This window comes from Austrofundulus limnaeus, unplaced genomic scaffold (genome assembly GCF_001266775.1).
Source record: "Austrofundulus limnaeus strain Quisiro unplaced genomic scaffold, Austrofundulus_limnaeus-1.0 Scaffold626, whole genome shotgun sequence".
NCBI lineage: Eukaryota > Metazoa > Chordata > Actinopteri > Cyprinodontiformes > Rivulidae > Austrofundulus > Austrofundulus limnaeus.
The window spans coordinates 40,442-57,832 of record NW_013953028.1 but is presented as its reverse complement, the minus strand read 5'-3'; the positions used below and the strand labels follow the sequence as shown (position 1 = coordinate 57,832).

General features: G+C 39.8%; 2 protein-coding genes across 7 annotated transcripts in view; both read left to right on the top strand.

Moving 5' to 3' along the window:
• mbd1b (methyl-CpG binding domain protein 1b) overlaps positions 1 to 12,724 on the top strand; it is a 22,421-nt gene extending 9,697 nt beyond the window's left edge. For 4 of the 5 annotated variants that reach the window (XM_014027252.1, XM_014027249.1, XM_014027250.1 and 1 more), the window contains 5 exons: positions 6,292 to 6,453; positions 6,563 to 6,739; positions 7,845 to 7,925; positions 11,655 to 11,741; positions 11,855 to 12,724. In XM_014027252.1, coding sequence (XP_013882706.1) covers positions 6,292 to 6,453; positions 6,563 to 6,739; positions 7,845 to 7,925; positions 11,655 to 11,741; positions 11,855 to 12,328 — 981 coding nt within the window. In that variant the 3' untranslated portion in view covers positions 12,329 to 12,724. The remainder of the gene's footprint in view (positions 1 to 6,291; positions 6,454 to 6,562; positions 6,740 to 7,844; positions 7,926 to 11,654; positions 11,742 to 11,854) is intronic. The other variant, XM_014027253.1, reaches the window with a different exon arrangement.
• Positions 12,725 to 16,494: 3,770 nt separating this feature from the next.
• Positions 16,495 to 17,391, top strand: part of ccdc120b (coiled-coil domain containing 120b) — a 31,211-nt gene continuing 30,314 nt past the window's right edge. The window contains exon 1 of one of the 2 annotated variants that reach the window (XM_014027255.1): positions 16,495 to 16,760. The gene's annotated coding sequence lies outside the window, so the exon portion shown is untranslated. The remainder of the gene's footprint in view (positions 16,761 to 17,391) is intronic. The other variant, XM_014027254.1, reaches the window with a different exon arrangement.

Sequence of the window (17,391 nt, the reverse complement as noted above, 5' to 3'; positions counted from 1 at the left end):
ATAATTAACTGAAACTGTATAATCTTTTTACAAAACTAACTAAAACTAACTAATTATTGACAGAATATCCTTCGTTTTAGTTTTTGTCAGTTTATTTTAGGCCATGTGGACGGATTAAACAATTATTTATTTTTTACATCGAGCAGTTTTACTTTAGCTCCGGGCGGTTTACGGCACCTCATGGCCCATAATTGTCATTTGTTCACAATCTGCTGCTGCTCAGCGCTATGCAACAAAAGTTGAGAGAAAGCAGCAAAGTCAAATTTGGGATTTCTTTTAACATGACTGAGAGAAAAATAAAAGCAGGTGTCTTGTGGAAAGAAGCGATAAAATGGGTGGAATACGTCCCAAGGGGAAAAAACGCCATCAAGCTCGCCTAAGGTGGCTAACTGTGAGTATCTTGATAAGCTAGCTTCTTTCAGTATCTCTCTGCAGCCCAGCCAGGTCGCGCCAGGATGGAGAAACTATCGTCACCTTCCTAAAACAATCACCCCAGTYCTTTGTTGGCAAAATTGAGTTACTTGATTATTTTATGAAAGTGTTGCTATAATGGACGGGTGGTACGCCACCACCAGCAAAAAAGACAAACAGCAGCAGTTGGGCTTGTTTGTTGTTTGTTTTTTTCAGAGTAACGCCGGTGAGTAACACACAAGGGCAGCACCTGATCATAGTTTATATGTATGGCATTATATTAGATATTATGTGCAATAATGTCTTACAAAGAGAATTATGGTATTTTACAGAGTAGTGAGACATTTGAAGCAATGAAAGGTGGAGAGATGGAGGAAGTGCCGGTGAAGTCTGAAATTAGTTTAGTGAAATATGTATTAGCTTGTTGATGCTTTTTAAACATTGTTTTTTTATCATGAGAAGAACTGGTTCATTGAAAAGAGAGGAGAACAGGTGGAGCTTCAGGGGGTGAGGTCCTGTTTAAAAGCCATATTAATTATTTCATATATTGATTTTTTTTCATTATTTCCACAGTTATAAGAGTTTGGGTTAGGTTGTCAGCTGCAGAACAAGTCCCCACTAAAGTTCTGTACATTTATCTGGTGAAATGCTTCTCCATAGTGATCAATACATGAATTTTTTTCCTTGGGTAGTTTAAAATGAGCCACCTTTAGGCTCAGGAGTGTACCTCATCTCTGAAGCCATTTTGTATGTTTAGCAGCAATGCAGGGGCTGCACAAAGGAGACGAGGAGAGGAGGTACAGAGCTGGAGCTCTTGAAATAAATTAGTGAAAACTTTTACCCTTTAGGGTTACTGTAGGTTGTGCTGTAAACAGAGCCGACAGAATGAGATTTAATGCATACATCTGTAAATCAGTTGTATGATAAAAACCTTAACATATACTTTTATCTTCTGTAAGTCACTTGCTGGTGCTGTACATTACATGTAGTGTTCTCTGCTGTAAACATGATGATGTCATGCAGGGACATCAGAGGCAGGAAGTCAGAGTGAGGGAGAGACAGAAGCAGACCAACAGGTAAGTGAGAGGAACACAGAACAGATATTTTATATTATAAAATCTTGTGATGGCAATAGTATTTGTAAATATTGCAATGATGATACCAGATGTGATCTGTCTTTTTATTTCCTCTCGTTCTAATCTGTACTTCTTATTTTATGTGACCTTTTTTTTAGTATTTTTGGCAAAGTCCTTTTTGTCAGGTGTGAGCTTTTGCTACCATGAGACCCTGTCCTGCTGGTTAAATATTGAATTAGCATGAAATGGCCTCTGCTCCTTCTTCTTTCCCTTTTTAATTACCTTATAGAGCACCACACATCACTTTTTTTTTCCTTAATTAATTTCACCTCCCTGTTGCCCGACTGCYGGTTCGGGGACGGAGTCCGGAGGGGCGGCGGGCTGTCAGGTGGGGACCCGGGCTGCTGCGGGGTTTGGGGCCCGGGGGTGTTGCTGGGGAGGTTCTGCCRCTCCGCGCTCCCTGGGGCCGTTTGGACCCCCTGACCATGGCTCCTGATTGCTGCGGTCAGCGCGCTGTCCAGGGGTGGCTGTCGGAGTTCAGCGGGTGGTCGCTGGGGGCGGGCACCTGGTTGTCGATGGGGTGCAGGGGTGGTCGGGGGTATGGCCTCCCCACGGCGGGTGCGGTGGCCTGCCTCCAGCCTCCTCAAACCCCACCGTCAATCCGACCAATCACATCTCTTGGGCCATCTCCGCTCACATCGAAACCTCCGCCAATCACGAGTAGGGCCATCTCCGCCCACATTGAAACCTCCGCCAATCATGAGTAGGGCCGTCTCTGCCCACAGGACAAAACCTACTCCAGAGACCCCTTACTCGCTCAGTTTGCCCCTCGCGATGCAGCAGAGTGAAGCAGATGCCACACACACACACACACAGGAGGAGGGAAGGACAGAGAACTGAGCAGAGGAGAAGCAGTTTTTAACTAACTGTTCAGTTATCATGCGTAACAGACGTGTGGAACATGTCCCTTGCCCTCTGTCCCCCGCACTTTTTTCAGCCAAAACAACAGTTTAATCCGTTAAAAAGAATCTGTAACGTTTTTTTCCGGAGCTGTCTTTAAACGAACCATGAGCTAACRCCAGTGTACACCTGTGGATCAGAGCAGAGACGTGCTGCTGCTGAGATGAAACCAGCTAGGGCCAGCAAAAGGCAAAGAAAGTTTGCACAGTTTTTCCAAACAAACCATGTAAGTTGAGTCATGCTGTTTGAGGCAGATAATGTTAGCTAAATTGTTGACTTAATAGGCTACATGCCAATATTTTAAGCTAGTTAACAAAATATTGTTGTTAGTCTACCTATATTACATCTCTTGCTAGTTTACAGAGATAAACCCAATCCTCTTTAGTTTCTTTGCAGAAGTAGTGCTGGTTTGCTTTCCACATATTTAAAATAAATCTTTATGCCACAGTACAAAGAGCAAAGTCAGGGAGGAGACATTCAGCAGCAGAGACCATGATGATGGAGAGTCTTCTCAGGTAAGAACTTACTGCAGGGAGAAACCAGGCAGGTATGAGGACAGGGTGTTTTACAGATATTTCAGAAGTTTAGTTTGTTAACTTTATTCATTTATTTAAGAACAAAGTAAATTCAATATACATTAAAAATGCAAATCATAATTAAAATGAAAGGCAGCGGAATAGGGTTGGGCAATATTGGCAAAAAAATTAATCACGATTAATTGTGTTATTTAGCCGATAACGATTAATTTGACGATTAATCCCCTGGAGTCCCTGGACACACTTATTTCATAGTCACATGACCAATTTAGTGGGAAAGATTTGCTCTTCATAAAAATCTGTTCCAAATTGTGTCAAAATTACAGACTTCAGGCTGTACATCAAATTTTAAATTGTGTTGATAAATTAATAAATTACAGAACTTTTTTTAATGTTCATCTTATTTGAAACTGAGAGGAGCAGCGAGCGGACTCTGCCTGTTGGCATTAATCGTATTAATCGTCAAGTGCCAAAAAATAATCGATTGTTTTTCTGACGATTAATTGCACACGATACAATTATGCCCAACCCTACAGCAGAAAGAAGAAAAAAAAAATCTTATAATATTTGCTCCTTTTTCCAAACAGTATCAAAAATAATAATCTTTAAATAACAAAAACAACATTAAGTCCTTCTCAAGCAACAAATAGACACACATTATTCTGTAGGCTACTATTTCACATTTCTTTAACAAAACTACTTTCAAAACATCATTCTTTTAAACATACATTGATTTGGCATCTTTACATCACTCTCCAGATTATTCCATAATCTTTTTCCTTGGATTGAAGAACACCGTTCCTTCCATCTGGTTCTAAATTTAGGGTTCACAAATATCTCTTTTAACATAAATTTAATTGGATGATGTGTTTTTGTGAGCCCCATACAAAACCTGTAAAATATTATAATCAACCAAATCACGGAGTTTCAATAATAATTTTTAAACATTTGACTATTGTTTTGCATTATTTGTGTTCTTGTAGGCAGCAGGTGTAGGTCATGGCATTTTTCTTTATCTTGATTCATTTTGCACATCATGTTATCATATTTGACTAAAATGTTGATGTGTTTAATGCTGTGTCATTTTCTTTGCTCATGCCATTAAATTAAATTATGTGGCTTATTAATATGCTGCCACGTCACTAACATTTTGTGTGTTAAGTAATAATTTGTTTACAGTAAATGTGTTTTACTGAACATTTCATGTTCAGTGTTATCATTTACATTTGCCTGTAGATGCTGTAGGGTCATTGTGCCAAATCAACCAGAGTTTGGCAAATAAAACTTTAGATTTTGTTAAAGATAGATTAAGATTAGATTAAGTTAGATTAAGTTTAAAGAACTAAAGTCAGTCTCCTGGTGCTGGACTGTGGTTACTGATTGTATGTGAAGTTGACGTGAAGTTTTTGGGTGTTATTATCGATGAAAACCTTACCTGGGAACCTCATAAATTACTTAAGAACAAAAATAGCAAAACCTATTGCAGTACTACATAAGGTAAAGGAGTTATTTAATGATAAAGCACTGCTTATATTATATAATGCAATAATTGTTCCACATTTGATTTATTTTGTTAAAATTTGGGGTAAGGCATGCAAAACATTTACTAATTCTATTCTTATTTTGCAAAAAAGAGCTATAAGAATTATTACCAGAAAACATTATAGTCACCCATCAAATATATTATTTCATCAATTGAAATTACTAAAATTTTATGAGTTGGTTGGTAAGATTTTGTTGGTTATGGATAGGGCTCATAAAAATGTATTGCCTTTGAATATTCAATCAAATTTTGTTGAGGGAAATTTGTTATAATTTGAAAGGATTTGAAATGTTTATAAAACCTAAAATTAGAATAAACTTGAAGGATAGATGTACCTCAGTTCAAAGAATAAAATTGTGGAATAACTTGGACAGCGATTATAAAAATGCTGATTCCATTAATTTATTTCGTAAAATGACCAAAGTTAAATTGTTGAAAAGATATGAAGCTGATGTTTGAGGGGTTAATTTAACTGTTTCGTTATGCTGAGGAGGGTGTAAAATTGTGTGTGTGTGTGCGTGCGTGCGTGCATGTGTGTGTGTGTGTGTGTAAATATGTGTATATTTTTATTTTTATTCTTTTTTGTTAAATAGGAGCAAATATAAGATTTTTTTTCTTTTTATGCTTCCTTTCATTTTAGGAGATTTGTGTTGTTGTTTTTTTGTTTTGTTTTTTGTATTGAAATTTTTGTTTTTAATTAAAAAAGTATGTATTTCAGCCACTAAGGAGAGGTGTGATTGAACATGAGAATTTGGTAAATTACTACCATACCAGACACGATCCCTGGTGCAGACTGTGCAAAGAAGCCCCAGAAACAATCCAGCATCTCACAGTAGGGTGCAAGATACTAGCTGGAAAGGAATACATGGAACGCCATAACCAGGTGGCTGGAATAGTGTACAGAAACATCTGTGCAGAGTACCAATTGGAGACCCCAAGGTCAAAGTGGGGACCACCTCCTAAGGTGGTGGAGAATGACCGAGCTAAGATCCTGTGGGACTTCCAAATACAAACAGACAAAATGGTAATGGCCAACCAACCGGACGTTGTGATCGTGGACAAGCAGCAGAGGACAGCTGTCGTGATCGATGTGGTCATCCCAAATGAGGGAAACATCTGGAAAAAAAGAAACATGAGAAACTGGAGAAAAACCAAGGGCTCAGAGAAGAGCTAGAAAGAAGCTGGCAGGTGAAGACAACTGTAGTGCCCACAGTCCTCAGAGCACTTGGGGAAGTGACCCACACTGGAGAGGTGGCTCCAATAGATACCTGGAGAAACATCAGACATCTCAGTCCAGATGAGCACAGTCCTAGGAACAGCTAAGATACTGCAAAGAACCCTCAAGCTCCCAGGCCTCTGGGTTTTATCAATCAGGACAGGTGAAAAACAGCTTTTTAGAAATGCCTTTAGGTAAACTGCACATTTGGTTTTAAGCTGCAGCACATCTGAACAGTTATCTAGATAACTTAGTTAGAAACAGATGAGCTTGAATTTTAGTTGTTTAAAAAATATCAAAAACCAATGAAAGGGTAGAATAAAGTCCTGGTCTGTCATCTTTATCTTTTCATTTTGTTTCTCGTGGGCAGCGTGTCATTTCGACATTTCTTGTGGCTCTTAGATTCTCCTTTCTTACATCCTGCAGACAAGCAACTAAAGCAGACACATTTTCACCATGATTCTCCTCCTCTGACCAAATATTGTAACTGTTGCCTATCAGAACCCTCAGCTCCAGCCTGAGTCTCTGTCCTGTTGCTCTTGTTTTCAGTGGCATAAGAAGCGGAAGCGGCGTTCCTGTGGAGAATGTAAAGCCTGTCTGTGCAGGAAAGACTGCGGCACGTGTGATTTCTGTATAGACAAACCCAAATTTGGAGGCAGCAACAAAAAGAGGCAGAAATGTCGCTTACGGCAGTGTCAGCGGCAGGCGATGGTAAGAGTTTTGTTTAATGGCAACATATTTTGCCCTGTGTAGTCCTGCATTTACGTTTTTGCCTGTTTTGATGTTTTGCTTGTAAATGTTCCTGTGCTTAATTTGCTAGAGACATTTGCTGCCCTTCCAGATGGGGGAGATTGAGCATGGGCCAGATGGAACATTACCAGGCAGACCCAAACCTCAGTACACATACAGTCGGAAGTCCAGTTTCAAGAAAAACAGAGGACCAAACACGAGCTTGGATTTGACCGACAATGAAGATGATGAGATTAATTTACAAGCAGTAAGTGTCCATCATCTTTGTCAAAGAGTGTTGTTGTTACATATTACATATTACATATTATTCATGTATACAATTTACATATTACTTGTTTTTCTAATGAAATTAATGTCAAATGATCAATCACCTATGCAGGTTGGAAAACAAAGTGTTTTCACCTAGGGTTGCTACATCTCTCCAACGACACCCCCATGAAGGTCATGGCATGTGATACAATAATAGCTGTGTGTAAATGTTCATGTTACCAGTTCACTGTGCCAGGAGAGGTCATCACACCTCCTCAGGATCTCTGGAGTTTGGACTGTAGTGGGTCATCAGTCCAAYTACGATTGGAAATATATTCTTTCATGTCACCGGAAGTTTGTTGCAAAACAGAGAAAAGTTTATTGCTTTAACATAAGCGGTTACTGAAAACTTTTGACAAGAAATAAACCAGATCTACGCAGACAGCTCTGAGGTGAACTTAACACCTACATATAAACCTGTTGTGTCAAGAACGGACACATATAACTTCCAACATGTCCTTATTAGAACCAACACCTGACAGAAATAAATGAGGTGGACTAAGCACAAACAGTGTGTTTGGGTTTGAAATTGAATTGTCATTTAGAGGTCAAAACTGTTAYGAGGGAGGCTCAAAGTTGCTTAATGAAGCAAAAATTTAAATCTATAATAAAATCTGTTACTGGATGAACTCTAATCTCTGATGRCTTTTAAATTGTTCATCTCTAATTGATAACTGACTTTTAATCTCCCCCATAAAAAAMAAGTCTAATGCTCAAATAGCTGTCCAAAGCTTTTTGCCTATAGACAGGGGCATGCGTAGAAAAGTATTCAGAGGGATGAAATCAGGACACTRAATAGTGGAAAAGCGAGTCCATCACAGCTGGGCCTTCCTTACCCGACCAAACTTCTCACACCTCAGCCACAACACAGAGATAAAACTGGAAGCAGCTGCAAGTTTCTCTTATCAAACGCAAAACAAACTTGAATTCTTTGTGTTGTTGATTCCCACCCACCCARGGTCAGAACCCCAGGGGAAACGCTGCCACATGTAAATCTCATGTTGAAGCCGTTCAGAATGTCAGCTGAATTTGTCTTTCTGCAGCTGAACCACTCCGATTATGGGATGCGGAACGGACTGCCAGATCGAGCTCCTCACATCAGCAATCACAACTACTCTCAACCAGTAAGTTAATGTTTTTTTCCATTTTAGCAGATAAAAATGTTTTTAGGATCTGCACCACAGTGTTTTAAATGTTCAAATTATTGCCACTTCATAAATTACACTGACAGCTCAGCTGTAAAACAAACAGATCTTTTCAGATTTTATTTTAAACATAAAYACAGTTTTACTAATTAAACTGATTTGTTTTAAAGAAACCTTGAACCACGTGATAAACCTGCTTGAAAAAATGTCAATTTTTCCCCTTTTGCAGTAAAACAAGCATTTTATTTGAGCTTAATCAGAAAAATCACTTGGAAAACCCATTTTAGTCTGTAAAAGTATGTAATTTTAAAATAAAGCACGTGTAGCAACCTTGTTTAAAGTTTTAAAGCCGTTTGCTTTAAATGACCGACAGCTCAGAGGTAGATTGTTGTATTTTTCTGGATGATTGTGTAGAAATTATTGTTGCCCAGAGCCTAATAATAGCACAGACCCAAACTGAAGCATGCTGTTCTTTTGGCTGTGGCCTTTGGTTCTGAGTCCAGACTCTGATGCAGCGCTCAGCAGATTTTTGTTAACAGTGTTCGGTGGTTTGGTCTGAATCTGCTTTCATTCTGTGGTTAATTGTTTTTGCAACTTCAAATTTTCTGACCTTACAGTTTAGAGTTTTCTTTTTTCCTCCATACGACAGGAAATAAAGCTTTTTGTAGCATCTTGATGGTGTAGAAAAAGATTCTGCTTGAAGAGCGATGATTGGGAAACAATAGATCTATCTGAGCACAGATTTGGACGTTTAGAATGATTTGGTACCAGTCCTAAGCACATTGGCAGGAAGCCATACACAAAAGTTAATTTGATCTCGTAATGGATGCTGTTTATACTCTCCCCTTATCATCCCTCACTTCTTGGCTGTCCTTCAACATGGTTCTGTGGTCACTTTTTTTGCAAGTCACTTAATCAGATGAAAAAATCAGATTTTCCGATCCAAATTATCAATCCTTGAACAGTATTTTTATATTTTCCCATCCTTATCTTGGTAATTTAAGAGTAGGAAAATGTGAAGACTTTTATATTTTATTAAACAATCAAATCTTTCTTGTTTTGGATATTTAGCTCAAAAGTGTTTAAAATCATTGCAACAAGAAAAAGCCTTTRTAAGAAACTAATCTGACAGCAAAAACATTTTGTTATTTCCCATCGTGGAGCAAAGAGTGGACTTAGAAACACCCTCCATCTGTCTATCTTGTGAGCTGGATACGTTGAAAATAAATGAAGTACCAACTTCCACTTTGGTGTGTGGCTACATTTAGGAGGAAGAAATGTCAGTTTAAAAAATAGGGTCGCCACCTCAAAGTACAAGATGACCACTACTATATACATACAGTGGGGAAAATAAGTATTTAGTCAGTCACCWATTGTGCAASTTCTCCCACTTAAAAAGATGAGAGAGGCCTGTAATTGACATCATAGGTAGACCTCAACTATGAGAGACAAAATGTGAAAAAAAAATTGAGAAAATCATTTTGTCTGACTTTTAAAGAATTTTTTTGCAAATAATGGTGGAAAATAAGTATTTGGTCACCTACAAACAAGCAAGATTTCTGGCTGTCACAGACCTGTAACTTCTTTTTTAAGAGGCTCCTCTTTCCCCCACTCATTACCTGTATTAATGGCACCTGTTGTGAAGAAATCTACTGTGGGAGCGATAATCAGAAAATGGAAAACATACAAGACCACTACTAATCTCCCTCGATCTGGGGCTCCACGCAAGATCTCAGCCTGTGGGGTCAAAATGATCACAAGAACGGTGAGGAAAAATCCCAGAACCACAAGGGGGGATCTAGTGAATGACCTGCAGAAAGCTGGGACCAATGTTACAAAGGCTACCATCAGCAACACACTACGACGCCAGGGACTCGGATCTTGCAGTGCCAGACGTGTCCCCCTGCTTAAGCCAGTCCATATCCAGGCACGTCTGAAGTTTGCTAGAGAGCATTTGGATGTTCCAGAAGAGTATTGGGAGAATGTCATATGGTCAGATGAAACCAAAGTAGAACTATTTGGTAAAAACACAACTCGTCGTGTTTGGAGGAAAGTGAATGCGGAGTTGCATCCAAAGAACACCATACCAACTGTGAAGCATGGGGGTGGCAACATCATGCTTTGGGGCTGTTTCTCTGCAAAGGGACCAGGACGACTGGTCCGTGTACATGAAAGAATGAATGGGGCCATGTATTGTGAGATTTTGGGTGCAAACCTCCTTCCATCAGCAAGGGCAATGAAGATGAAACGTGGCTGGGTCTTTCAGCATGACAATGATCCCAAGCACACTGCCAGGACAGCAAAGGAGTGGCTTCGTAAGAAACATTTCAAAGTCCTGGAGTGGCCTAGCCASTCTCCCGATCTCAACCCCATCGAAAACCTTTGGAGGGAGTTGAAAGTCCGTGTTGCCCGCCGACAGCCCCAAAACATCACTGCTCTAGAGGAGATCTGCATGGAGGAATGGGCCAACATACCAGCAACAGTGTGTGCCAACCTTGTGAAGACTTACAGAAAACGTTTGACCTCTGTCATTGCCAACAAAGGATATACAACAAAGTATTGATATTAACTTTTGTTATTGACCAAATACTTATTTTCCACCATTATTTGCAAAAAAATTCTTTAAAAGTCAGACAAAATGATTTTCTCAATTTTTTTTTCACATTTTGTCTCTCATAGTTGAGGTCTACCTATGWTGTCAATTACAGGCCTCTCTCATCTTTTTAAGTGGGAGAACTTGCACAATTGGTGACTGACTAAATACTTATTTTCCCCACTGTATGTTAACCAGCCACCCCACTCATTTGAGTAAACCAGACTTTCTAGTTTTCATATTGCTTTAAAGAATAGTTTCTTCAGATAATTTGGTGGCTGAAACTCCACCATTTCATCTGATGTTGTATAAAATTGTTCCCTCCGTCACATGAATTGCCTCAGACAAGAAAAAAAACTACCTTTCCTCTTATACACAGTGCAACTCCTACCCACTGGATTGTTTTGCACCAGAAACATTGAGCTTTATTGTTATTGCTGCCCAGAGCCTAAACCTGCAGTAATACCTGCAACACCAGCACAGAAAAACAATCTTATTTCAAATCCTTCAGTGACAGGGGACATCAGCATACTGTTTGTTTGATTAGACACGAGTTAAAGTGCCTATGACATCATATTTTTGTCATAAATTTGTATTCATTTTTGGAAAAACAACACTGATAACATAATGAAAAACAAATTTCACGCCGCYRAGATGAACATTTGTAAGGATATTTTCATGTAAAGCAACCGGAAGTGATGTCAAAGGGGAATGTCTGCATCTGAGCAGAGCGTTGATTAAAAAATGTTTGACAGCACAGACTGTAGAAAAGAATCTGATGTTTCTTTAGATCATTTTGAGTCACTATCAGAGAGATGAAAAAGAGTCAAAGTTCAAACAATGTTTCAATAAATAAAGATCAGAGTGAGAGGGCTTTCTTTCTTAAAGAGTTCCCCTTTGATGTCACTTCCTGTTTCATTTTGGCTGCGCTAAATCCAAAAGAAAACATGCTGGTTATGTGACAAAATGGGTAAAATCATGTGYTTTATGCCAAGTTTCTTAAATATAAAAATGATTTCTTCATCTTTTTGTATTTGAAGGATTTGCACGTCACAGGCTCTTTAAAGACTTAATTGTCTCAGCTAATAGTTAATATTTTTAATTCCCCTTTATAGAGCCACCAAAGTCAATGGGATGCAGAAAGATCTCATACAGGCAGAAATGCATCAGGAGTTGAAGAAAACGAGGAAGACTTTCCTATGGTGAGTGTCCTGGTGATATTTTTCGAGTTAGCCAGTGATAATCCACTGTTTTCATGTTTTTGTTTTGTGTGTGTGTGTGTGTGTGTGTGTGTGTGTGTGTGTATTTTCTACAGATCACGCAGATCTTCAGTTTGGCTGACAACCCAAATGAGAGCAGTGTAGACAACGAAAACCAGCTGATGAAACTGCTCCACACCCTACGCTTGACCATAATGCCGATCCTGTGGTACGCCATCATGGTGGAGGGCCCGCAGCTGCAGCTCACCCAGTGTTCCAAGCAGTCCAGCATGGCCGACACCGTAGTGCTGATCAACCCCGGCTTCTACTATTACGTCACTGTCCAAAAGCAGCCGCTGCTCCCCACCCACCCGGTCTACGACAAATTCCCGAGYCGCCTAACCACGGCGACGGAGGTGGTCAATCTGCTGTTGGCCCTGGAGAGGTACGAAGTCTGCCGTGGACTCCCTCCAAAGGAAGCCATGCTTCAGGGAGGCCCGATCGTACTGGAGCGGGCGTCAACGTGTGAGTTCTTGGTCACAAACAAAGAGACGGTCTGTGCCAACTGCAGAGCTCTGAAAAGACTTTAAATGTACCGCTGGAAAAATGAAAAGTGACCCTAACAGAGACCACCAATATTTCTGCTGTTTTTCACAGTCCCGATAATTTATAATATGACATTTAACAGATTTACCTCTGGGCTGTGATAAGATTTGCCTATCTCAAAGATTGCCAAAGGAATTCCAGGAGCTGGATGAATATATTTAGCCTTTTCTTTTCCTCCAGATGTTTTATTGCACTGGCGTTTCTGCGTTCCTTTAGTCTGCCCTTTGGTTTATGTGCTGTTGGTTGATCTAGTTTTTTATATATAAGGAGTGGTTTTCATCCCTCCACCGTTATTACATCTCTGAGTAACATTCTCCTTACTTTATGCTGTGTTATGTTTTGGTCTTTCGTAATAAATGTCCCATTTTTGTTGCACCAAATTTTTTTTTACAAGTAGCATTTTTCTTATTTTATTACGTTTAATCTGTTTATCTGGTTACAAATCAGTTCATTAATCTGCTAACTTACTAATGCCCGTAAATGGTTGCACTGTGTTCAAACTGAGACGATAAATGTGAGCTCATCGTACGGCAAACATTTAAAGTTCACTAGGTATTTTTCTGACCACTTGTTTTTCTATGAATAGTTGTTCCTACGAAATAAAAATTGTCTCCTTGAAACACATCAGGAGTAGGTACTGCTGAGAAAAACAAGTTACATTTAAAAAAAATCTTATTTGAAAGCAAATGTGTCATGACTAGTTTGAGGCAAAATCCACAAAAGATTGAAAATAAAAGTGTAAGGAGACAAAGGTCGTATTCAGACCTGACACATTTGGTCCACTTTAAACGAACCAGAGTTCGTTTCCAGCGTTGGTCCGGATCTTTTCTGCAGGTGTAAATGCACTCATGAACTCTGGTGCGGATCAAACAACCGGACCGAGACCTGCTTTATGAGGTGGTCTTGGTCCGCTTCCAAACGAACCCTGGTGCGGTTCACTTCAGTTCTTCTGGTGTGAATACAGACCGGACTCTAACCGAATTAACTGCATTAAACATGCGCCTTCTTTTTGGACTTCATGGGCCACCATTGCTGAGCTAAATAAACTGAAAACAYACCTGTTTCATCGTCTCCTGTTAGCAGCTCTGCTGGCAGCATGAAGTGGGTCAGAACACGCAGAGCACTTCGTCTCCTTTGGGTCGCGGGACACATTTACTGACGTYGCTCCAAAATAAAAAAAAAATTAGAATATCATCACGGAACCACCATTAAATTAGCTGCTTCTGACATTTTAAATGCCATTGCAGTTGTACTATCAGCACATCAGACCTGCAGCATGCAGGACTTCCTTGTTTTCTTTTGGGTCTGTGGCTCAGTCCCGCCCCCATCCTTTTTTGTCCAATGGGAGCAATGATCGTCACCCTCATGGCTTTGTTTACAACTTATAGTTCATTTGCAAAAAAGCACATTGTGAATGCAAACCGCACCAAACGAAAAAAATAAAGTCCACTTTTGGTCCGGACCAAACAAGCGGACCAAAGGACTTTCCTGGTCTGAATACACCTTAAAATAAGGCTCGATTTAGTTGACTGTTCAGCTCAGTTGTCTTGTGCACTTTTACTTTTTGTGTAGGATTTGTTCTCCATAATAAAAAATTGAGCTGGAAGTGGTAATTAAACCCAAAAATGTTTAATCTTTGACAGAAAATGTATAAACCCACCCAGACTTGGTCGCCCCCTCACTTTCTGATCTTGACTCATATGTCATCTATTTAATTATCTTGAATAAGATTGAATTTTTTTTTATTTTATTCTGAAAGGGTTGGATGTTCATTGAATAACCTTTGACTTTTGAYAATGTGAAACTTTATGCATTCTTAACATGTATGTATTTTTGTTATCTTGTTTTCTTTACATGGTTCTGTAAATGTTATGGTTTGAAAACATTTCTTTCAATTAAAACATATTTGAAGAGATGTGCCATGATTAGTTTGTTTTATTCTTCAAACAAAAGTTGTGCCATTAAAGGTTTTTTTGACTGGTTCATCCATGTTCCAGGGTACTGTTAACTAACTTAGTGTGGGTTAGTTCGACAAAAACGTATAATCTGTTTAATTGTTAATCATCTTAAAAACTATGAAGATTATTTTTCAGTTAAGGATAAACTGCCCTGCTGGTTCTTGTCTTTTTATTTTTGTAATTTTATTGAAGAGTTTGCTGAATTATCAGATATTTGTGTTGATTACAACTTTTGAGTAATTACAGGAGAAGATTTTAATATTCATATAGTGGTTCCAAAGCTTCTCAGTTTTTGACCTACAAAATAACAGCAGAGACCTTTACCACCTACTATTTTTGGGTGAAAAACATTATTTTCAAGTCAAATAAACAAGGAAACAATATTCATTATGCTAYTTTCATCAAATTTTAAGTAACCATACTTCTTTGTAACATATAAAGCAATGTACGTTGTTTGAATTCCACTTAAAAAGGACTATGTTTCAGGACCACCAGTAGGGTCCTGATCCCACCTTTTGGGAACCGCCGATGTAAACAAATGTAAAGATGTAAACATGGACGTTTCTATGAACACTACTTGCTACCTTTGGTCTCATACATGTGAAATAGCCCCCATACACACTTCATGACCAAACTCTATGTTTATAAACTTGTCAAATTATTGTAAATATTCATGTAACTCCTGTCTATAAAGAAAAGGTTCATGTACAAAAATCCCAGGGCTCAGTTCATGGACACCATCAACAGGCAGTTGATGAACTCCTGGATAAGTTTAACTGGAAAATCTCAAATGTCATGAATGTTACTGCTCCTATTGAAAAAGAAGACAACCTTGAGTTGTCAGAAACCTCAGYGAAGTAAAGCTAAACCTAAGATTTATTTTAACCTTTATAAAAGACTTAGTTTAAACAAGTTAAACAGTTAAACTGCAATGTTGTTCTGACATTTTCAGTAAAAACATCACCATCCCTCTCATGGTTGATAAATTTATTCCCAATCAGATGTGTCCAGTATTCCTCTCAGAACAGGGCTATTCAACTAAATTGCTCTGGGGGCCACAGTAACTGCAGGCCAACAGCTGARGGGCTGAACATCCAGCAATTAAAGCCATTATATTAAATAAACCAAGTATTACAAAGTACCTTTGAAATAGTTTATTTTGCTGCATTTAATCATGAATACAACATACAGAACCCTATAAAAGTAGTGTTAATTAAAGAATATCAAAAACAAAAATAACACATTATGCCTCCTACTTAACATAAATATTATTTTGACATCTCTGACTTGACAATTTTTTTGTTGAGTGTTTATAGAAATTGTTTTACCAGCTTGTAACCAAGATTCTGATGTAGATACCAAACATGTCAATGTTTAACTAAAATAACTCATAGCAATTAAAGTAGAAAACCGGGGGTTTGGGCTTAAGAGATGRATGAACCAATTGGCGGGCTGAACTTTGGTCAATYGTGGGCCTCAAGTGGCCCGCGGGCCACCAGTTGAACAGCCCTGGCTTAGTTGACGGACTCACCAGTTTGAGAGTTGTCTGTAGGGTCGTCACTCGGAGTTCAGGCCAGGAGTGAGTTCTGGCATCAACTGAGCCCTCCTAGAGAGGACGGCCCGTCCTTCCATCAACAGCCTCAGGACAGATGGCTTCAGCTGGGCACTGTGGAGCAGGCGGCTTGCCTCACCCAAATCTGATACCGGATCTCTGCCGGGATCGGCTGTAAAGTTCTAAAGCATAAAATTAAATCAAACCATGTTTTCCTCAATTTGTTTAACCCACCAAATCTGAGAACGTCTGGTCACAAGGGTTAAAGCTGAACTCTCTCCTTTAGTTTTCTCTTCTGCAGAACTACTTACAGTTAGGTGACCCCTACACACAATAATCTAATGCATAAAGTCCGTGTTTTCTTGGTCAAACCTTGAAAAGTTGTTCAGTACACAAACCTTTAAAACTGAAAACAAACAAAAAAAGGCTATTTGTAAATTGTATTGATATGCTGATGACCCCCCCACCCCCCCCACCCCCCAGATGTGCGTGTGTCTGCAACAACTGGATGGAGTAAAAGAGGCGCACATTGGAGGCTGGCAGCATRTGGGGCGGGGTCTCGGTGACGCTGGAGAACTGCGGGTTGTGATTGGCTGCGGCGGGGTGGCGGGGGGCGGGGCCAGGTTCCTCTGAGATGCGCAGGGCTTCAGACGCAGCGGAGGTCGCGAGGCTGCTGCTGAATTATAATTGAGACGCGGAGCCGCCACGAACAAGGAGCTTTCTCATGTGTGAGAGACTCATTTACGCACATTTTGTTGATGGAAGCTAACTCCCGGAAGGGATTCAGGCTTGTTCTGTTGCGCCGGATTCTTTTTTTTTTTTTTTTTTTACTCCCATTTCTGTCAGCTTGGTTTTGTTGAGGAAGAAGACCGTGGAGACCTTCGAAGACATCGGTCATGCTCTCTGGTGAGACTGTCTTTCTTATCCTAATTGGGCGTAGAAATATATATTAGACAACACAGCCTGCATATTGCTCTAGAAGTCCTCTCTAAAAAGGGTGGCGCTAAAACAAATGACGCGTATTTATTCCACAAAATTACCCCCCCCCCTCCTCCTCCTCCTCGGCGTGGCACACCTGCTTCCATGAATTAGTCCTGTGTGGATCATTAGGAGCCGGCTGCAGCCTCCATGCAGAGATGCAGCAGGAGGGTGGCTCCTAATGAGAAAACACGCTGGATGCTGAGGGACACGTCTGCACATTAAATGCAAACACTGTAAGGACAACTATCTGTATTCAGCCAACACAGGAGCGCGCTGTTTGGGCTCTGAAAGGCAGGAAATGCCCGGATTGCAGCCGCATATAAATCTAAAACAGCAGCCTTTAATGGAGTAAAGAAGAAGGGAAAAGAACACAGTGTCAGGCTTTTAGTTATGGAGSCACAAGGTTTCTCACTTGTTTCACTCTGTGCAGAAGCCTGTTGTCACGCAGCCCTGTTATTACCAGATTCCTGAACATTAAAGGAGGCCTGTCTGGATGTGGAAGGAAAAACTCACCCACAAGGTGTTGTGTTGGTCAGACAGAGACCCCCCCCCCCCC